This window comes from Ctenopharyngodon idella, chromosome 7, assembly GCF_019924925.1.
Source record: "Ctenopharyngodon idella isolate HZGC_01 chromosome 7, HZGC01, whole genome shotgun sequence".
In the NCBI taxonomy this organism is placed as follows: Eukaryota; Metazoa; Chordata; class Actinopteri; order Cypriniformes; family Xenocyprididae; genus Ctenopharyngodon; species Ctenopharyngodon idella.
In genome coordinates, this window is record NC_067226.1 from 32845157 (window position 1) to 32868529 (window position 23373).

At 37.3% G+C, this 23373-nt stretch overlaps 1 protein-coding gene across 2 annotated transcripts; it reads right to left on the reverse strand.

Annotated features, from left to right (window-relative positions):
- Window positions 1-540: 540 nt before the first annotated feature.
- slc25a22b (solute carrier family 25 member 22b) lies at window positions 541-22293 on the reverse strand. Of its 2 annotated transcripts, none has more exons than XM_051900117.1 (11): window positions 22163-22293; window positions 18097-18356; window positions 15277-15402; window positions 15131-15186; window positions 14907-14997; window positions 11972-12029; window positions 9539-9599; window positions 7062-7221; window positions 6801-6955; window positions 1336-1411; window positions 541-1251 (listed from the first exon to the last, which is right to left on the reverse strand). In XM_051900117.1, the coding sequence occupies exons 2-11, from the start codon at window positions 18114-18116 to the stop codon at window positions 1098-1100; spliced, it is 957 nt and encodes a 318-aa protein (XP_051756077.1). In that variant the 5' UTR covers window positions 18117-18356; window positions 22163-22293; the 3' UTR covers window positions 541-1097. The 2 variants fall into 2 exon arrangements, with proteins under 2 accessions (XP_051756077.1, XP_051756076.1); XM_051900116.1 differs by lacking the exon at window positions 22163-22293 and adding an exon at window positions 21990-22138.
- Between the last annotated feature and the right edge of the window lie 1080 nt (window positions 22294-23373).

Consider the following 23373-nt stretch of genomic DNA (forward strand, 5'->3'; position numbering starts at 1 on the left):
TGTGCACCAAAAAAACAAAATAACGACTTTATTCAACAATATCTAGTGATTCGAAGCTTTACGAATCTTTTGTTTTGAATCAGTGGTTCAGAGCGCGTATCAAACTGACAAAGTCACGTGATTTCAGTAAACGAGGCTTCATCACATCATAAGTGTTTCGAAACATTTCGAAATTTCAATAGTTCACGTGACTTTGGCAGTTTGATACGCGCTCCGAACCACTGATTCGAAACAAAAGATTCGTAAAGCTTCAAAGCTTCATGAAGCAGTGTTTTGAAATCGCCCATCACTAGATATTGTTGAATAAAGTCGTTATTTTGTTTTTTTGCCGCACAAAAAGTATTCTCGTCGCTTTATAACATTAAGCTTGAACCACTGCAGTCACATGAACTGTTTTAAATATGTCTTTAGTAGCTTTCTGGGCATTGAAAGTGTTAATTATCTTAATGGCAATGGAGGCCTCACTGAGCCATCGGATTTTATCAAAAATATCTTAATTTGTGTTCTGAAGATGAATGAAGGTCTTATGGGTGTGGAACGACATGAGGGTGAGCAATTAATAACAGAAATTAATTTTTGGGTGAACTAACCCTGTAAGTACCATTTCCATGGTAATGCAACGTCCAATTTCAAAATGGTTTTCACAGGATGAATTTTGAGTGTTTCGAATGATACCTAATTTATGATTACTAAAATATATCAGTGACCCGCTACCAGGACATTGACAGGTAACAGGCTAAATACTGTCTAGATAGGCAGCTTTTGGGACAGAGATATTGTCATCCTGTACTGATAGATGGTGCTGATGATGGAACCTGTTTTTTAATGCTGGTATGAAACCTACAATGGAGTACATTTTACAAGAAAATACTATTTCATTCTTTCTACTATTATTACAAAATATTGCACTTAAATCAATGTGTTACTTACAGATTCTTTGTAAATATTTGTGAAACTTACTAACAATTGCTGAGTAAAAATTGTTTCTACATACATTTTTTTTTTAAGTGTATAACAATTTATCATTTGATTATTATTGCTGCAGTTTGAATACAAGTAGCTGTTCCAAAATCAGCACCTCCATCCACATTAAAGATTCAGTGTTTTTGTCCATGCAGGAGACTGAGAACAAATTCACCGACTCCTAGGAAATACACCACCTGTGCGACGCCGAACAGCGGAGCGATGACCAGTGCGCGACAGTACGCCCCCTTCAGGAACGCAGAGGGACCCTCGCGATGGAGAATCTTACTGTGGGGAAGATGTTAAAGAATAAAAATAAGAAACAAAGTGTGTTATGGGGAAAAATAAACTAGTATGTTAGTGTCGGTTTACCGGATACAGTCTCTCACTCCACTGTAAGTGTCTTCGTGACGTCCACGGGCCAAAGACTGAAGCCTGGTTTTTAGCACTGCAGCACAAACACACACACATACATACAAACAATTAGTTTGCATTCTAAAAAAATTCTGTCATCTATAAGAGACTAGATGAGTTTATATGGACCCTTATAATCTGATTGTAATTGGACTAGTAGCATAGTCAGAATAAAAAAGTCACATGTAACTAGAGATCGCACAGACTAGTCGACTTCAATGCTCTGCCATGATGCTTTAAATGATTAGTTCACTTCAGAATTAAAATTTCCTGATAATTTACTCACCCCCATGTCATCCAAGATTTTCATGTCTTTCTTTCTTCAGACAAAAAGAAATTAAGGTTTTTGAGGAAAACATTCCAGGATTTTTCTCCATATAGTGGACTTCACTGGGGTTCAATGGGTTGAAGGTCCAAATGTCAGTTTCAGTGCAGCTTCAAAGAGCTTTACACGTTCTTAGACGAGGAATAAGAGTCTTATCTAGGGAAATGATCGGCCATTTTATAAAAAAAATAAAATTTATATACTTTTTAACCACAAATGCTGGTCTTGCACTGCTCTGCAATGCGCCACGCATTACGTAATCACGTAGGAAAGGTCACGCGTGACGTAGGCGGAAGTACCGATCCAGTGTTTACAAAGCAAATGTGTAAAGTCAAACACCCTTTACAAAAAAAGCTAAAACATCGATGTCGGACATTTTAAAGTTGGAGGAGAAAATGAGATGGAGTTTTTCGCCCTACCGCGGTACTTCTGCCTACATCACGCTTGAGCTTTCCAACGTGATCACGCAATGTGTGGCACATTGCAGAGCAGTACAAGATGAGCATTTGTGGCTAAAAAGTATATAAATTAAATTTTTTTTAGAAAATGACTGATTGTTTCGCTAGATAAGACCCTTATTCCTCGTCTGGGATCGTGTAGAGCTCTTTAAAGCTGCACTGAAACTGACATTTGGACCTTCAACCCGTTGATCCCCAGTGAAGTCCACTATATGGAGAAAAATCCTGGAATGTTTTCCTCAAAAACCTTAATTTCTTTTCGACTAAAGAAAGAAAGACATAAACATCTTGGATAGCATGGGGGTGAGGAAATTATCAGGAAATTTTAATTCTGAAGTGAACTTCAGTCTAGTCGCTGATCATAGCCTATAGATTGCGCAACAGGATAAGAAATCTTTGAAGTCCACTTTTATGCTCCGTATCCAACAGTTAAAATGCATATAATTGCATACTCCGAGAGCGCTCCACAAGATATTTTTGATCTGGATGCTCAATATTGATTGGGTGAATGCATGTTTTAAACAGCTTATTGTACACGGAAGTTAATCGCCGTTCTAAACTAATGTGCTGCTGTATTGTAACACACACACATACAGACAGTAGCTAGTACATCACGTGCAGAAACACTCAGTAGAACAGAAAGGTATTGTCAACACTGTTCTGTGATTTATCAGTAAAATAGCTTAGAAACTGAAAAGTTCTAGCACATATTTCTTAGTAACTAAAACCCACAATTCACTATTAGTAGAGAGATGCTGCCAGGTAGAATTAATTCACACACGCAATCGCTCTCTCACTAATGCATTCATATAAATGTAATCTTTACTGTGCTACTTTATCTGTATCTGATTTAGAACGAGCAGAAATCTGTGAGAAATATAACAACACAAAGACAAAAGAACTGATAAAAATAAGCTGTTTTGTAGGAGCAATAGCCTCATGGGCAGGGCTGTGTCATATGCCATAGCTGAGCACAAGGTGACCCGCGTTCAAGTTTCAGCTTGATGTTCAGGCTTATTTGTTCATTAATGAAGTCATCAGTGACTAGTAGACGTCGACTCGACTTTAATTACATGAATGTCGACTTAAAAAAAAAATCTGAAGTCGTTCAACCCCTACATGTAATGACGTCAGTCGGAATGAATTGGCCAAATATGATTGAAATTTCATTCAGATTGTAATGGGGTGGTTTAAACCTTTTTTATTCCGTTCGATAGGACACTCGATCAGTTTGAAAACCAGAACTGGAATGTTCTGCGCATGTGCAATGATGTAGAAATGGAGTAATGACGTATGATGCACAGAATAAATGAATAGATAATAAATGACTGTCATGTCAATCTAATATCCTCCTTCCACTCATCGTATGTGAAGTGGTGCAGGATAACATTGTCCCACCTGCTTCCGACTCTCATCCACAGCTTGATTAAAATAAGCAGCATGGCACAAAGCTTCATGTGCTTGTCGTCTCCTAATTAGGACCCGAAATAGATAATTATTAAGACTGCTTTTTAAACTAAAAAAAGACAAGAAGTGGTTAAAGGTCGGTTAGTATGTGCCAACAGCGGGAAACTCTGTATATTCGTGCAGTGTGCGCAGGTCAAAAGATCAATTCCAATTTGAAGCTTGTGACATATAGGGTGCTTCTCAACGGAAAGCTGCGTCGGTGTACGGATGCATATCTCAGCTGTCACCTCATCAAACACCGCTGAAGGCCGTCTCAATCTGAAGGATCCTTGAAAGGCAGCCTTCATTTCATGTCCTTCATTCAGCTCATTTTGAAGGATGCATCGAGTGTATCCTTAAATCACCCATAATCCTTTGCACACATTTCAATTCATGGAAAAGAACTGACAAAAAACGAGTCGGCACTGAGCTAATGTCTGAGTTCATTATGAAATGTAAGACAAAAATAATGTTTTCGAAGATAAAGGCATACATGTTATCTTTTTTGGATGTAAATTAATCACTAAACTGGTTTTAATAGTATTTTCGTGCCATGGGGGCGGGAACATGTGTGACGTAGCCATGTGCACTTACTAGACACTCTCATTCTAGCGTTCAGTGCTGAGAAGTCTAGCCTAAGAAGGACTGGACTAGGGAGGATACAGTCTCACTAGGATGCAGCTGTCCTTTTGAGAAGCACTCATCCCTTTATTTAGCGTTCATGTAAACACTATGTTCGAAAACACACAGAAAAGGTGTAAAACGTAGCTACTGCTGGCCCTCTAAAGATATTTATGACATGATGTAATGTTTGCTGAGGATTCTTTTAGGGGGAAAAGGTAAACTTTTAAATACCACATTTGCCATTTGAGATACTTAGGATGCCAGCTGCTATGTATGTTTTTAAAATATAGTCACTGCCTGACTGAATTAAAGGGTTAGTTCACCCAAAAATGAAATTTCTGTCATTAATTACTTACCATCCACACCCGTAAGACCTTCGTTCATCTTCAGAACACAAATTAAGATATTTTTGATGAAATCCGAGAGGTTTTTTATCCCCCATAGAAAGCAATGTAATTACCACATTCAAGGTCCAGAGAAGTAGTAAAAACATTGATAAATAGTCCATGTGACTACAGTGGTTCAAGCCTAATGTTATGAAGTGACGAGAATACTTTTTGTGCACAAAAACAAAACAAAAATAACAATTTTATTCAACAATTTCTTCTCTTCCCTGTCAGTCTCCTAGACTTTGCACGTAATAAACACAGTCCAGCGCTTCCGGGGTTCTACGTCAGAACGCTGGCTCATTATTGGCCGATGCTGATCACATGAGCAGCACGATGCATGTGTGTGATGCTGACGCAGGAGCCGGCCAATAATGACTCGGCATCCTGATGTAGAACGCGGAAGCGCTGCACTGCATCAACTGCGTAGGATAATGACAGGGAAGAGAAGAAATTGTTGAATAAAGTCATTATTTTTGTTTTGTTTTTGCGCAGAAAAAGTATTTTCTTATCGCTTTGTAACATTAAGATTGAACCACTGTAGTCACATGGACTATTTTAACGATGTCTTCACTACTTCTCTGGACCTTGAAAGTGTTAATTACATTGCTTTCTATGGGGGATAAAAAACCTCTCAGATTTCATCAAAAATATTCTGAAGATGTGTTCTGAAGATGAAGGAAGGTCTTACAGGTGTGGAACGACATGAGGGTGAGTAATTAATTGAATTAACCCTTTAAAGTCCCCGTGAACCGGAAGTTGCAAACGACTTTTCTCCAGTGTTATGACGTATTTCCAAGTGAAACGGAATATTGAATGGATGGCAGGGTTTTACTTTAGCGCTCCTCCTCTCCATCTCTCGCTCATAGCAGACTAACGGTTGGAGGGGAGTGGTTTAAGTGTTTTCAACCCAAGCTGTCAAACTGACGTCATCTGAGAAGGAACGCCATTCCAGACCGGAAGTAACTTTTCAGATTTTGATTAAAGATTACCACAACAAACAATTTTTTTCTGTGTATTAACTTGCACGGATTAATTGTTCACCACAAGACTAGTAATATGCACTAACAAAGTAAATGGGGTCAATTTTGATTTCATGCTGACTTTAAGTGCTAAAATGAAATATGAGATGCCATCACTTTGATGTTGGCCTACTGACATATGACTTATTTGCATTTTAAAAATAAACTTTTTTTTTTGTCATAATAAAGTGTCACACACTATTACAAACATACCAATCTTTTGTGATTTGTTTTTCATTCTAAGATTTCTTTTGAACTGTTTGGGTGTAAGACACTAAAATAGGGGTAAACTGTGCCCTAAATTTGATGTTAAATTTAAAAACAAAATGTATAGATAGATAGATAGATAGATATTTTAATCTAATAGGAGAGTTTTTTTAACCTGATATTTGTGTGTTGTGTATTTTTATGTTTGTCATGTGTTAGCTTTGCGACTGAAATCAACTTCAATCTCCTGTGTACTTTTTGTGAGGAGCACTATTTGTATAATGAATGGAGGTACGGTATATGTAGAGTGTCCCAAATCAGTCACTTACGAGACTCCATTTCAGTTCGGATGCTGTAGGCCATGGACAAAAAGACAGCTAACTATATTTAGGAAAACAAACTTGATCTTGTGAGGAGTAAACACTGAAGATTCAACTAAATGAACACATTCCTTATTTTTTATGATTTTTGTGGATTATGCCCAATTATAATGATTTTGGCTCCTTTCAACTTTATGGTGAAATTAGATTTCTAGTTGTTTCATATTCACTCATGTTCAAAAGTTTGGGCTCAGCATGATTTTTTAAAAAACAAAAAACAAATTAGTACTTTTATTCAGCAAGGATGCGTTAAATTGATCAAAAGTAACAGTAAAGACAATGTTACAAAGATTAAACTTCAAATAAATGCTGTTCTTTTGAACTTTCTATTTATCAAATAATCCTATATCAGCATTAATAATAATCAGAAGTGTTTCTTGAGCAGCAAATCATCATGTTAGAATGATTTCTAAAGGATCATGTGACACTGAAGACTGGAGTAATGATGCTGAAAATTCAGCTTAGGAATATTTTTAAAATATATCCAGTTATCTTAAATTTTAGTAATATTTCATAATATTGCTGTTTTTATTTTTTATCAAATAAATGCAGTCATACAATGTAGACCATCTCACCGTCCACAGGGTTGACCGCAACAGCTGCAGTGCAGCCTGCCAGACAGCCAGAGAGGAAGGAGATGTAAAATGGAGCTGAACCGTCAGTGTTCCTCCTGCCCAGGCTATTCAGGTTAGCAAACAGTGGGAAGTAGATGATGGAAAAGGGCACATCCCTGAGGGAGAGAAAGAGAGAGATCTCACTAGTGTGAGATAAAGGACAGAGAGAAAGCACATTATGACTAAAAGCGTCCCACAGTTTGAGTGACTTTGTCAGACTACCGTAATAGAGTGGCCCCCAGTCCCGTGTAGAGACCAGCGATGCCTTTGTCCTTCAGCAGATCTCTAGAGAGTTGGAGCGCTGTGGGAGACTTCAGCTGGACAACATTCACTTTGGCCCCGCCTCCTCCACCATGCTGGCCAATTAGCTTCCTCTGGGCCTCTGTCAGAAACATAATCATACTATTTCTGCAGTATATACACTAGTGTTCAAAAGTTTGGTCAGTAAGACTTTTTAATATTAATACTTCTATTTATTTAGCACTTTCTATTTTTCAAAAAATCCTGAAAAAATGGACCACGATTCCCACAAAATCATTAAGCAGTTTTCATCATTTATAATAATTTCAAAATGTAATTGTTGCTTTAAGCATGTTGTTTTACACACTATTATTTATAATAACTATTATTTACATATTATTTACATGTCCGGAATCAAATTGTAGTGAACTGCATACACCATCTGTGTGTGTGTGTGTATGTATATCCATACATTATATACAGGTGCTGGTCATATAATTAGAATATCAACAAAAAGTTGATTTATTTCACTAATTCCATTTAAAAAGTGAAACTTGTATATTATATTCATTCATTACACACAGACTGATACATTTCAAATGTTTATTTATTTTAATTTTGATGATTATAACTGACAACTAAGGAAAATCCCAAATTCAGTATCTCAGAAAATTAGAATATTGTGAAAAGGTTCAATATTGAAGACACCTGGTGCCACACTCTAATCAGCTAATTAACTCAAAACACCTGTAAAGGCCTTTAAATGGTCTCTCAGTCTAGTTCTGTAGGCTACACAATCATGGGTAAGACTGCTGACTTGACAGTTGTCCAAAAGATGACCATTGACACCTTGCACAAGGAGGGCAAGACACAAAAGGTCATTGCAAAAGAGGCTGGCTGTTCACAGAGCTCTGTGTCCAAGCACATTAATAGAGAGGCGAAGGGAAGGAAAAGATGTGGTAAAAAAAAGTGTACAAGCAATAGGGATAACCACACCCTGGAGAGGATTGTGAAACAAAACCCATTCAAAAATGTGGGGGAGATTCACAAAAAGTGGACTGCAGCTGGAGTCAGTGCTTCAAGAACCACTACGCACAGACGTATGCAAGACATGGGTTTCAGCTGTCGCATTCCTTGTGTCAAGCCACTCTTGAACAACAGACAGCGTTAGAAGCGTCTCGCCTGGGCTAAAGACAAAAAGGAATGGACTGCTGCTGAGTGGTCCAAAGTTATGTTCTCTGATGAAAGTAAATTTTGCATTTCCTTTGGAAATCAGGGTCCCAGAGTCTGGAGGAAGAGAAGAGAGGCACACAATGCATGTTGCTTGAGGTCCAGTGTAAAGTTTCCACAGTCAGTGATGGTTTGGGGTGCCATGTCATCTGCTGGTGTTGGTCCACTGTGTTTTCTGAGGTCCAAGGTCAACGCAGCCATATACCAGGAAGTTTTAGAGCACTTCATGCTTCCTGAGCTGACCAACTTTATGGAGATGCAGATTTCATTTTCCAACAGGACTTGGCACCTGCACACAGTGCCAAAGCTACCAGTACCTGGTTTAAGGACCATGGTATCCCTGTTCTTAATTGGCCAGCAAACTCGCCTGACCTTAACCCCATTGTGAAGAGGAAGATGCGATATGCCAGACCCAACAATGCAGAAGAGCGGAAGGCCACTATCAGAGCAACTTAGGCTCTTATAACACCTGAGCAGTGCCACAGACTGATCGACTCCATGCCACGCCGCATTGCTGCAGTAATTCAGGCAAAAGGAGCCCCAACTAAGTATTGAGTGCTGTACATGCTCATACATTTCATGTTCATACTTTTCAGTTGGCCAAGATTTCTAAAAATCCTTTCTTTGTATTGGTCTTAAGTAATATTCTAATTTTCTGAGATACTGAATTCGGGATTTTCCTTAGTTGTCAGTTATAATCATCAAAATTAAAAGAAATAAACATTTGAAATATATCAGTCTGTGTGTAATGAATGAATATAATATACAAGTTTCACTTTTTGAATGGAATTAGTGAAATAAATCAACTTTTTGATGATATTCTAATTATATGACCAGCACCTGTATATATATATATATATATATATATATATATATTATGTAGCAACGTTTCACGTTGTTCTGTGCTACAATGTTGTCACATGTCCACATTTTCCACATGTTTAATTCAGCAAGTGCTGTCCTGTAATGATCTACGGTTGATATTGTGGTCAAGGTCATTTTAAGTGCATTGCATTGTGGGATGCAACATTACATGCAGTGTACATTTTGCCAAATGTAGTATATCATCCAGTATCCTGCACATACAGACATTTTGTATGTTTCACACAATACGTATTGCACAGCACACTGCAGAAATAGTATGCATAGCATGGCAGTACACCATAATCTACACACTATCAGTGGACATGAGACGTGTCAGCGATGGCATTAAGTTTTATATCTTTCACCTATTCTGCCAGCATCCTGCAACTGGATCTTTAGCATCTCCATAGGAGTGGTTACAATCACCTGCCAAAACACAGAGCGCAGAGAGACAGAAGTTAGTTAAGGTAGTAAGATTAAAGGGATGTTTAGGGTTCAATATAAAATGTAACTTCGCCGATTTTCAACCCGTTTTGTATTGTTGGTGTCGGTAGTATATGTAAAGGAACAATGTTTACTCATTCTCTGTGTTACCTGGACCGAGAAATTCATGTTTATTTTGACAGCTCCAGAGCTCTCGTGAAAACTATATATTATTCTTCTGCATTTTTGTATCCCCGCCCACAAACAGTTATTGTAAGAGTAGGTTTATCACGGAAATTTGTATCATACTTTGTCTACTCTTTAAACAGCATTGTGGTAAATATGGAATACTACGGAAACCGCTATCTTACCTGCACACGGCGGCAGTTTCTTTCAGTTTTCTCATCCGTTTGGCCTAAAAAACTGTTCGTGGTCATCTAGTTTGAAATGTCGACTACAAACACGGATTTCAAATTTTCCGTCACGGTGATTCTTTGCAGCTTAACGCACTGGATCATTCACTGGAAACTAAAAGAAATTCACTCGTGCTAAAAGTTTACTCTTTAAATTATGATTAAAAGTTTGCTAAGAAGTATTTCCTACTATTTATAGTTTTCAGTCACGTGACTGTCGCGGAGCCCTGGAGGGCCATGTAACTGCAGCACAAACCTGTCAATTTTCCATCTTAAAAACAAAAATATGTGAACAAGATGCAAGTTTTGGGCACTTATGATCCATATACAACACCTGCAGTGATTTCAATCGCTAAAAACAGCGGGATGATTTTTTAAAAAGCTAACGTGAAAAACAATAGTGTGGGTTGCACCAAAGTTTAACACTAATCAAGGATTTGTTGATCTGGGTTTAATTTTAAATTGAGTTGTGTTGCACCACTTAGTTATAAAAACAGATTAACTAGCGCAGAAAGACCATAGAATTAAAGGGCTGATCAAGCAGCATAGGCGGAGGGTGAACCAGGCTAAAGAATCCTTACTGCAACCCACCCTTAAAGCGCCTTAATGTACTAAAACAGTGATGTTAAAATATCAAATTCAGTTTAACCCTTTTTGATGAAGCATACTATATACAGGAGAGCAGATGAGCCCAGAATATGAACGCAAAGCGTTTTCTTTATTATGGTTTTATTATTTAAAAATTAAATACTTTATTATTTAAAACGCTTAACGAGAAACCTTGTGTTGCATTAATATTCTGTGTTCATTTGTTTGCCTGTACAAAGTATGCATAATCAATAAGGTGTATATTGAATTTGGTCTTTTAATATCACTGTCTTACTACATTAGATCTTACTACAAACCTGGTAAAAATGACTGGCAGGCAATGGAGGAAAGCCTTGTTTTGCCCGTCAGGGGGGCGTTCCCTCGGGGCGTGATGTCACAGGAAAACTATCAATTAAGCAAGGTGGTAACGATATAGCCTATTTGACTCTAGTAAGCGTCTCCATAGCCGACTGGTGGGAGTGGCCTTGGATGGCAACATGCCCAGTGCATTATGGGTGTTAAAGTTTATCTACCTATTTGGCATTAAATATAACAAAAGGCATTTTAAATAAAGACATTTTACATTGTTACAAAAACATATATTTCAAATAAACAAAATTATTTGAACTTTCTATTCATAAAGAATCAGTTTCCACAAAAATATTAAGCAGCGCATCTGTTTTCAACACTAATAATAATCAGAAATGTGTCTTGAGCAGCAAATCATCATATCAGATTTCTGAAGGATCATGTGACACTGAAAACTGGAGTAATGATGCTGAAAATTCAGCTTTGCATTACAGGAATATTAAATTAATTTTTAAAATGTATTAAAAGTTTTTTTTCAAATAATAATAATAATTGTAATAATATTTCACAATATTCCTGTTTTTACTGTATTTTTGATCAAACAAATGCAGCCTTGGAGAGAAGAAGCATTTTTGTTTTAAAATGTATAACTTTTGCTACGGTTATGCCTGTCGTTTACACTACTCCGGCATTTTCAGACCTCTAAAACTGAGACTTTCGAAAATGCTGCAGAGCCCGGTTTAGTTTGAAAACGCTAGGGTTGTGTTTCAGTGTAAATGGACCAAAACAGAGACTTTTGAAAACGATGGCTTGGCTGCTCACAACCATTATAAACCTTGGAGGACTAAGGATATTTTTAAATATACCTCCGATTGTGTTCGTCTGAAAGAAGATAGTCATTTACACCTAGGATGGCTTGAGGGTGAGTAAATTATGGGATATTTTTCATTTTTGGGTGAACTATTCCTTTAAGTTGTATTCAAGCCAGAACATTATTTAAGAAAGTAAAGTTTTGTGTATGTGAGAAATGTGGGTCATTTAAGTGCAGCAGAAAGAGTGACTAACTTGGCAGGTACCCGCCCCGCAGCCAGCTAACATTTCTCCAACCAACGTCAACTTCTGTCTGAGAGAGAGCCAGAAAAAACGGAAAGATAAAGAGGGAGAGAGAGAAGGAAAGAGCATTATTTTTAGATGACGATAAGACCATTTCCTCTGTAAACAAGAAGATCTGGGGTCCTTTACCGTACGTGATGACATCACACACCCAAACACACACTCACACACATTTATTTGAATAATTTATCTGTTCATTGCCATCTACTGGACTGTATTAATCAATAATTTAGCAGTCTAGCTATTAGTCACCACAGAGATGCTCACAGAGCTCCAGGTATTCAAGGTGTACTGACTTAAACCGCAACATCTATCTATAATGCAGAAGCTTATGGATGGCTTCAGATCAGATCTGTTTTCAAAAGTCTGTGTGCAAATCCAGTAAGAAGTAGGATCTGAGATTTCGTCCAGCCTACATTATGCCCTCAGCAAAAAAGAATAAATTAAAAAAACGAGCATTCCTCTTTCTAAATCAGTGCAACTGTTAAATAAGTTATTACTTCCATTACGTTCCACTGCTGAGCACATTCCCTGTAAATGAGTCATGCAAATGAGCAAATGAATTCATTTAAATGAATACAAATCACTATATAATGAAGGTTTATTCTGAAAGGTTGAACTTTGGTTGTACAAAAGGGTAATTCCATAAATGTCAGATTGTTGCAAGTTGTCACATGTATTTAGGGGCCAAGCACCGAAAGTGCGTATGCACCTATTGTAATCGTTAGAGTTCATATTTTTATTCTTCTTCCGCTTTTGAGTCTATGGCAGCCCATTTAACTGCTTGCGGGAAAGTTTGGCACACATATAAAGGACAGTCTGAACATTAACCACAGCAATTTTGGCGTCTCTAACTCAATCTCTCTAGCGCCACCAACTGTCCAAATTTGCACTCTCGTTTATGCTAATAACTTTTAAACCATTTTGAATTTTTTTAATTACTCCTAGGCCGTTGCTCCGATTTTCATTAAAATTGAACCAGATCATCTTCAGAACATGGCGACAAAAAATTAAGGAATTCAAGTTGATTTGTCAAACTGTTATCAAATAACGTGCAAAAGAATTCAACTAAGAGTGCGCCAAAATGGATTTAAGGCTATATCTCTGCAATGCTTTATGGTATTCTTACCAAACTTGGTGTGTGTTATGACAACCACGACCTGAAAATACCTAAACAGTTTCAGCACAGTGCCACCTAGTGGTCAGGAGATATGAAAAATTGACATAACTTCTGAATGGCTTGGCCAAAAACAAACATAAAACTCTTTAGATTCGGTGCATCATGCCGAGTTGAACAATACCCAGTTTTCCCATATCGGCAATTTTGAATTTTGTCGTAAAATGCTATAATAACGCATTGTCATATCATTACGAGGCTCAATAAAGGGGCTTTCACACCAACGGAACCTTTTCATAGTTCCTAGAACTATTGGCTGAAGTACCCGGATTTTGCCTTGTTCGCACCGCAGGAACTAGGATTTTAGTTCTAGGAACTCCTTTTGGGGGAACTAAATTAGCTGCTACTTCAGAGTAGGGTCTAAACCAGCACTATAGGAACTACCAGTGATGTAAGTGCAAGTTGACTCGTCAAATGCAAGTCAAACACCTGCACCCACCATTTTTAAAAAGCTGTGTAAACATATTTACTTCACAAACATGGAAAACAACGATAACGGCATTTACCTGCTGTCTGCAGGGTTGTGTTCTTTTCTCCACTTTGATGAAATGTAATAGTGAAAGTTATCATAGGAGATTTCATCTCTTAGCCCCACTTTTTGCTCTTTCAGTCACTTAAATTATGCATTTACGTTCCATCTCCGTTATCACGAAACCCACGACACATAACAAACACAGCTCCGATCACGGCATCCTCCATCCATCGGTTTTTAGAGTTGTAAATGCCGCGCTTATAGATGCTGCTGTCGGCCGCTTCAGAGTTCCTATTCCCGGTGCGAATGCAACCAGGAACATGGCCCGGGGGAGAAATTAGTTCTCAGGGAACTATCCTAGTGGCTAGATCCTATAAGTGAGTTGCTAGAACTATTTGGTGAGAAAGCCCCTTAGGTGTCATCAGCATCATGCCCTGAAGGTACTCAAAAAGTTTTGAGACAGCGCCACCTTGTGGTCAAAAGTGACAAACCATTAAATCATATTTTTAGTGACTGTATTTATAATTTTTCAGCCCTTTTTATTAAAATGATCTTAAAATATCTTTAATTGCTCATTGTTGCAGTTGGTCTGATGCTCCTAGCCATGCTGGCATGACTTATCCTACCTTCTTTGTGTTTGGCCCCTTAAATGTTGCTTGCGGCTATATTTTGTAATAAAAATTTATATTCTATCGTTTCTAATTAAATTTTGCTTAAAAGACCTTTAAATAACAGTTATATTGAGGAAGATGGCTGTTTTATTTTAGGTAGTATTGCTTATTTCAAACAAAAGTATTCTACTCAAATTATGCCAATTGTGTAATGATTTACCCCATATAGTAAAGTGTCAAACAATGTATTTTTCTGGGGGGAAAAAACTGTGGAAATGTTCAATTGCTTTTTTGTAGTTAAGAATATTAAGTTCTATACTCTTTATTACATAAATTTACCTAAAAAAAACTACCCTTCGAAATGTACAAGGTTAAAAAGTAAGACAGCTAACCACATATAGTAATATAATTATATATATTCTGGATATAGTAATATAATATTATTATATAAACGGAGAATGTACTTAAATTTTATGTAATTGTAAATACCTGACTGTACCTCAATGTTTTTTTAAATTGCAGAATTCAAATTTAAACATCTAAATGATATAAATAGATGTGAGAAATTATATTCTGTTTGTTGTTTTTTCACCCATATATGTATGTAAAAAGTGTTTTTATTCTCACCCATCCTTGGAGAGCTGGTGTCTGAAGAAATCATTGGCTGCCAGTTTAATGGCCTTTTCTGGAGTTACCAGAGTCAAATTAACAGCAGCTCCTAGAGACAAAAGTGTGAAGGAAAGATATCAAGAAGAAAAGGGGTTAAATGATGGAGTTTTTCCAAGCTTAAACACTTCCAAATGATCTGAAACCAACATATACTTTGTGAAACAGTATCACATTGTGGTCACCTCTGTACATCCCACAGAATCCTTCTGATCGGATAGTTTTTATCAGACAATCGGACCTGTGAATGAAACACATTCACACACATATATGCATGTACACAAGCTCAGGAATTCATTTGCTCAGACAATGAAAGCAGCATAAAACATACATGCTAGTGTAGATGCGAGATCCGTTTTGCTGGTTTTGGAGGCGTGTTTTTGCCAGATCAATTGGAAACACGCAAGTGACACCAATCAATCCAGCAATGCCTCCATTAATGAGTTTAGCTGGCAGGCTGAAACAACATTACAGATTACTGGTGTACAAAAGGAACCACACTGTCTAAAAAAAGTTCAACCTATTTGTGAAAGCATTGTCTTTTAAGGCCACATATTAAGTTACAATTAATTACTAAAAAAAACATGTGGAAACATCTAAATGAACTGGATTAACAAAATCAATAAAATTGAATAAGTTGTCAGTAAAAGTAATTCATAAGGGTCAGATCAAGTAGCAATAGCTAATAGCCCGACTCTACACAAGTACATTAAAAACATCAACACAAATGCATCATATGATGTGTTCCAGAAATGAGAATCATATTGAAAAAGCTGGTTACAGTTAGGCAAACTTTTAGCTATCCGACTAAGCACACATCTAATTGAATGGCACGTTATGTCACAGTAATCATATTAAAGGTGAAGCAAATTTTTTTTTTTCCATGTTAAAATACTATCTTGTGTTTGTGTACTTGTATTGTTGTTTATATTTCTGTTTTTTTACTCTACAGCATAGGCTGGGCAAAGCTTAGCCTTTCCCTGGCCATGGACTTGTTCAGACTAGCCTGGAAATTTCTCACTCAAACCACTTCCTGCTGCTGCTGCTGCTTCTTGTTGCTTTTAGAGGGAAAAGCTGCCAATTACTGCAGGTCTAGAATCAGTTTTCGCTGTAATAATAGCTTATAGGTGAAACAGATTTGGCAAACGATCCAGTGCTAACTGTGTTTGCGCTGTGGAAACCGTCAAAGGTTTCTATTTACAACGTGTTTTGGCAGCGTTGGGCAATGTAGCCAATCACAAACATATCTGTTGGCAGCCCATTGAACCGCTTATGGGAAAGTTATGAAATTTGGCACACATATAGAGTACAGTCTGAACATTAACCACAGCCATTTTGGAGTCTTTTGGAATTTTGAAGCCCATTCACACCGAGAACGATAACTATAAAGAAAACTATAATGATAACTATATTTGCATCCACACACCAACGAACGTTAACAGTCTGTTTATTCTAAGCTCACGCGCTGCTGTTTCAAAGTGTGTACTGTACATTTTTGCTGTTCTTGTTGCATTTACATGACTTTAACCAGCAGATGTCCTCAGCATGCTATGTTTCAAGTGAATAGCTAGTGTAATCAATCTAATCTAACAGTGAATTTAGCTGACAAAGTCAATATAGTGGAATAAAAACAACACCTGGAAGCAAGACAATGTTGTCGAAACTAGCGCTGGATATCTGAGGTAATTTTATTTTACATTGTTTGCTAGACTGACATAATTTTATCATTAATACTTCTCACCATTTATTCCGAGGGTATTAACTTCTCCACAATGCTGTCTGCCCTTAAATTTGATTGGATTCTGATTGGCTGTCAGTGTTTTGTTGTTCAACAGCTGGAAAAAAATTGTATTGAAAGTGATCCCAACGATATCATTTCTCTATAACGTTATCTTATAGATATATCTTTTATATTTAGAATTTTTTTTAGAATTATATCTTTATCATTATCATTATCTTTATAGCTATCATTCTTGGTGTGAACGGCCCTTAACTCAATCCCTCTAGCGCCACCAACTGTCCTAAGTTGCATTCACGTTTATGCTAATAACTTTTGAACCATAAGGGCTAGAAACAAAATTCTTTTTCCTCTGATTCCTTGAAGACAATCAACACCATTTACATTTTTCATGAAAATTTAACCAGATCATCTTCAGACCAAGGTAGTTATGGAATTCAAGTTGATTTGTCAAACTGTTCTCAAATAATGTGCAAAAGAATCCGACGAAGAGCATGCCAAAATGGATTTCAGGCTATATCTCTGCAATGCTTTAGCATATTCTGTGGGTTATGACAACCATGACCTAAGGATACCTGAACAGTTTTGGCGCAGTGCCACCTAGTGGTCAGGAGATATGAAAAATTGACATTTTAGCTTATAACTTCTGAATGGTTTGGCCAAAAAATTGGTCTCTTCAGATTCGGTGCAGCATGCCGAGTTGAACAATACCAAATTTCTCATATTGATAAATCTCATAAATTTGTCATAAAATGCTATATTTTATGAACTCATTGGCATATCATGACAAGACTCAAGTGTCATCGGCATCATGCGCTGAAGGTACTCAAAAAGTTCAGACAGTGCCTCCTTGTGGTCAAAAGTTATAATGAAGTTAATTGCATGATGCCAAAACAACGCTGTATCTCTGCAATGCTGTGTTTGTGCTCTGGAAAGCGTCAAAGGTTTCTATTTACATGTTTTTGCAGTGTTTGGCAATGTAGCCAATCACAAACATATCTGTTGATTTTTTTTTAACACAATGGCCAATCAGAGGCAATTCTGCACGCTCACAAATCCTCTCATTATAACAAACAAAGTGTAGACATTATATAAGAAATTCATTGATTGTAAAGGACCTTCGTGATGAACTAAGATGAGTGACAGCTTTTTAGTGATTATAAAGGGTGCGCTCATTGCGTACTTACTGTCATGCCAAACACCGCATACAGTATGCTTGTTTTTCTGTTAAAATGAACAGTGGTTTGCAAATGTAAATGCTTTAATAAATAATTATCAGAAGCGTTTATGTTGGGATGTGTAGGTTGTGCGGCAATGTTTTTAAAAGGGAAACGCATCTCAGCAGTCGGTTAACTCTCCGCCTATGCTCTATACAGTGATTATTGGCTATTTCCCTTTAAAAATAAAACTCACCTGATTTGCTTTTCAGCCATTTAAAATGAAGACAAATCAATAATGTCACAGAGCAGATTTTATGGAATTATATCTGTACATATTTTGAGTGTCAAAAACTTGATGGAAACTGAATTTGGTGTGGCTGATATTGAAGTCCAGCACGTTTCTATTACTGTTCCAGGTTGTGCAGTACTCAGCAGAGATGTCCAACACGGCCAGAGAGAAGATGGAGATGAGCCGAACTTCAGGCTTCTTTACAGACTCTCTCTTAATAATGCCTAGAAACATCACAACAAACCTCACCATTATTATCAAACCAATCATGCACAGAAGTCTCATTTGTTACAGGTGTTTATGTTTTCTCTATATACCACTATTCTGTATTTTAGCAGATGATTTTATCCATTTTATCAATATATACAGTAGTGGCCCTTTATTCAATTATTATTAAATATTTGTTAAAGATTTTGTAAGCATATTACGTAGTTGGGTTTGGAGTCAATTGTTTTATATGTGATAATGCAATGAAACATGCCAAATTGTGCTGACATAATTTTTGTCCAGGCTGTCATACAAAGAAATTATGAACACATGCAAAACAAGAGAGAACCAACAAAATATTAATAACAGATTATGTTGTAGTCAATGCATGCATTTTCCTGTGAGCTTTTCGTTTTTCTCTGCATTTTTGTTTGCATAGTAAAATAAGACCTGTAGAGTGTGTGTACTGCAGCATGTTACCAAACCATACAAATATGCTTTGCAAGTAAATTTATTTGTATTTTGTAAATGTATTTATTGTGTTAGGAATGTTTTCAGAGATATTTTTACAGGACAACAAGACAAAGATACTGAGAAAATTCATTTATTTATTCATTTATTTATTTTATTGCAGTGCTGCATGAAAACTGTAAAATGCCCAAGGATATAGAGTGAGTTTCTGAGTTTCTGTGGCCATGGCAACTGCTACAAACATCACAATGTTTTCTGGACTTCAAAACCATGTGCAACGAAGTCAGGGAATCGTCAATTTAGAGCAGCAGGAAGCAGGATCAAAGACGGACTGTGACAGCACAGATGCCATCAAAGCCGCTCACGTTCACTCTAGCCTGTACTAGTATCCATTAGTGAAAATGCAGCACAGTAAGAATCAAAATAATACCAGAGACAATGGCAGGATCTGCTCGACTCTATTCTGTATTCAGAGGGACTCTCTAGAGGTGGTCTGGTGTGTGAAAGCTTGATAAAAGCAGATTTATTTATTTGTGTGTGTGTGTGTGTGTAATGGGAAAATGACATGTGACACTCTTGCTTTTGTTAATACTTCCTAATTCTGCTCATTGATACTTGCCTGACCCAGCCTTAAGCTTTGTGCTTTTTATGAATAATACAACCATCTCCCTCTGTTTCTGTGTGTGTGTGTGTGTGAGAGAGAGAGAGAGAGAGAGAGAGAGAGAGAGAGAGAGAGAGAGAGGAACATTATATAACTTGCTGAGTTATGAATCTAATATCCACATGAATTACTAAAATTTTCAAGAAACAGCATGAAAAATACGCCTAGTGGAAACTTTAGAAAAAAATAAGTCAAATTTGTTTTCTTATTCAACAAAGTCTGAAAAATATGAAAAGAGGTGTAGCTAACCTTCAGAAAATGTTGTTTTTTTCACCTTAGTGTCACGTAGCTGTATCCACAGAGAGAATGTGTGATGTAGGAAGATTTACAAAACTTATAATAAGCACTAGGAACAATGAAGGCACTACAAACTTAAAACATAACTGTAATACAGGACAAGGGACTGAGGAAAACCAGGGGCTTAAATACACAGGGTGAGCTCATTAAGTGAAACAGAACCAGGTGCGTAACTAATCAGAAAGAAACTAATAATGACCGGGAACACAGGTAAAACGGGAACAGGGGAAAATCGAAACCAAAACACAATGAAACTAAACTAGACTAGTAAGACCACCAGCTGTAGGGCTGAGGTGGAGCCGAGGGAAGGCGAAGCCGAAGGGGTGGAGAGACGAGGCGCAGCTTAAGGCCCTCCGTATGTGACGTAGGCAGAGCGACAACTGACCAAGGCAGTGCCGGAGGGACAAGAGAACTAGGTGGAGCCGTAAGGACAACGGTCCCAGGCGGAGCCGAGGAGGTACAGATACAGGGCAATACCATAGATCCTGGAGGCCAAGGATCCTGGAGTGCCAGAAGATTTACACAGAGAAGTGAGACTGAGGACCAAGGTGGAGCTAGAGGGAAGGTGGAGCCTGAAGGAGCTGAAGGGGTGGAAGGACGAGGTGCAGCTGAAGGTCCGGAAGTCTGTGATGAAGGCAGACTGACAAATGACCAAGGCAGTGCCGGAGAGACAAGGGAGCTTGGTGGAGCCGTAAGAACTACAGTCACAGGTGGAGTCGAGGCAGGGAGGAGCCCAAGTGAAGCCGACTGGTCGATGGGCAGAGGTGAAGTGACGGGCTTGGCAGCTTAAGGCAGAGACAGGAGATCCACATGCCAAGGCGGAGCTGGAGACTAGAAGACCCGAGGTGGATCCGCAGAGCAGAGTGGAACAAACAGAAGAGGAACTGAAGGGAACCAGTGGATGCAGGTGGAGGAGGCAGGAGAGGGAGACTGGGTGGGACCATTGGAGACGTAGGAGACTTGGAGCTAAACTAAACAGACTCGTAAAACTTAGGAGGTCAAAATAAGTTTAGCCTGAATGTCTGAATATACAGTTTAAAACCCTGGTTTGTGTTATTGCTTTATTTTCTAACATTAAATATTACATGCAATAACATAAAACCAAGTTCCAATTACATAAAATATTCAGTTATAATATTAACTAATATTATAGCTATAATTAATATAGAATATTATCTTATTATTATAATATTAAGCTAGCACTCATGGACCCAATACTGGCTTGTGTTCATTGATAAACACAGTGTTTCCTATAAATTACACATTACAAATCTGTTGGCAGATTTGAGAGACTTAAAATGGATTCAAGCTATAAATTTAATCTAAGCAATGTTTGGGAATCAAAGCCAAGATCTTTGCGTTGATAGAGCCATGTTGTACTAGTTGAGTTAGAGGAACATAACTAAAACTAACTGTTTTTAATTCTGTGTTAATCATTTATCTTACTCACCTAATAGTCTCTAAAGAACATGGGATTTGTGCTTTTATTGCTTTAAAAAATAAAGAAAAATTGCCAATTAAGATATGCAAAACCAGAATGAGTTCACTACTATCTAAACCGCATCATAACTTGGGTCATCAAATGGGGGTTCATTTTTAGACAATTGTGCATCAGTTTTCAATTTCCTCTCAATAGTCTAAGAATGTCTCCAGTTTACAAGCAAACAGAAACATAGCAAAGGTAACATTGGTGTTTTGTGCCTGACGCTTTAGCACAGCATTTCATTTTTTAAAATATGATTGACAACTGAGGATTTGTGGCATTTAAAATGACTCTTTAAAAGTACAAATGGAAAAACTTCCCAAAGAGCAGCTTTTTTTAGAGGCATTTGTATATCAAAACAGTTTTTTTAAACCAACTCAAAGAAAAGACAAAAAAAAATAATAACAAACAAAGATAATTTTAATATCACAACTGACAGCAAGGAAACTAAATGAAGATCACATGGAAACCAGCCTTTTCTTCTGAGAAAAAGATCCCATAAATCCCACAAGTCTCTCAAACTACTCAAATTTGCCAAGATAGTAAAGTCTGCAATCAAATGTCAATAATCTCAATATATAATTGAGATTATATATGCATAATTTCTCATCAGATTCCTCTAAAACCAACTGATCCGAGCTGCAATTTGCAATAATGGATCCATTTACAACTCTATACAAATATCTCATTTGTGTCTATTCTTATTAATAAATAATTATAGACCAAGTTAATACTTACAGGAAACCCAAGTGAGAACTCCATTAAGTATCCTGAGATATGAATGAGCAACTCTGTGCAATATATTTTTCTTCTGGGTAAAGGCTTTGCGGTTTTTATTCTGTGCACTACAGCTAAAACAAGCCTGTTGAATGACGTGACAAATAAAACTCTGGCAAAGCCAGCAAACTCACATTTATCCTGAATCCGCAGGCAGTCTCCACAATGCATCCCATTGAGAGATTATGTTCAGAAACCCAAAACCAGCCATTGATAAGACTTACAGGAACAGAGGCTGCTAGTGTACAAGGCTGGAGAGAGAAAGTAAATATAAGTCTGTTCAAACAACCTGGGAGGGAAGATGAGAAGATGAGAGCAGAGCCCTAAAAGAGTCCCACAGACATTAGTCTTCAATTTTCTCTCTGCTTTTCTTTTCTTTTCAAGTTTCCCCCAATAGAAGCAGATTTAAGCATTTCAATTTCTTATTTGTCTCAGCAGTCTGATTTAATACAGCAGGCCCCAAAATAGATATTTGGACAAAATATCTGCAAGCAAATGCTGCAGGAGCTTTTATCAGAACTAAATTTGCTTTTCTCTCATGTTTGTGGCTGTCAGTTTTCCTCAAGTCTTGTGGGTGTCTTTCATCACATAAACTATGCACTAAAACATTTGAAACATTCGGATAAACATCACAATATCGAGTGTCAGAGTGCGATATTGCTTTTATGCAACAGTTTAATAAATAAGGCGTCTGAACTGATTTACATTTTAAACACAACATTGTCTGTTTTTGCTGTTAAGATAGTTCCAAACAAATCCAAAGCAGCCGAACAAAACCATAGCAGTGTTTCATTTCTAAATGATTCAGTGACTTTGAACGAATCGGTTGAGTGAACTATTCAATGACTTCATCATACTTGTTTCGTTTCTGAACTGAATCAGCCTTTTTGAATGGGTGGGTTGAATGATTCACTTACAAAGACAGGTTTCGTTCATGAATGAATTAGGCTACGTTCACACTGTGAGACTTATGGGAATAGTTCACTTTCAAATAAAAATTTCCTAATAATTTACTCACCCCCATGTCATCCAAGATGTCCATGTCCTTCTTTCTTCAGTCGAAAAGAAATTAAGGTTTTTGATGAAAACATTCCGGGATTATTCTCCTTATAGTGGACTTCAATGGACTCCAAACGGAGTAAGATAATAATCATGTTTTCATCAAAAACCTTAATTTCTTTTCGACTGAAGTAAGAAGGACGTGGACATCTTGTATGACATGGGGTAAATTATCAGGAATTTTTTTATTTGAAAGTGGACTAATCCTTTAATGCTCAATTCAGATCTGATTTTTCTTGTATAGCTGTTCACATTGTTCTTTTAAATGTGGCCAATATCAGATTTC

Excerpts from the sequence above, each read along its gene's own strand:
- slc25a22b (XM_051900117.1), bottom strand. The coding sequence starts at position 18,116 with ATGGCTGAAAAGCAAATCAG. Across the intron at positions 15,187-15,276 it reads TCTCGCATCTACACTAGCAT|GTCCGATTGTCTGATAAAAA; the intron begins GTATGTTTTATG and ends TTTCATTCACAG. Across the intron at positions 7,222-9,538 it reads GCAGGATGCTGGCAGAATAG|AGGCCCAGAGGAAGCTAATT; the intron begins GTGAAAGATATA and ends TGTTTCTGACAG.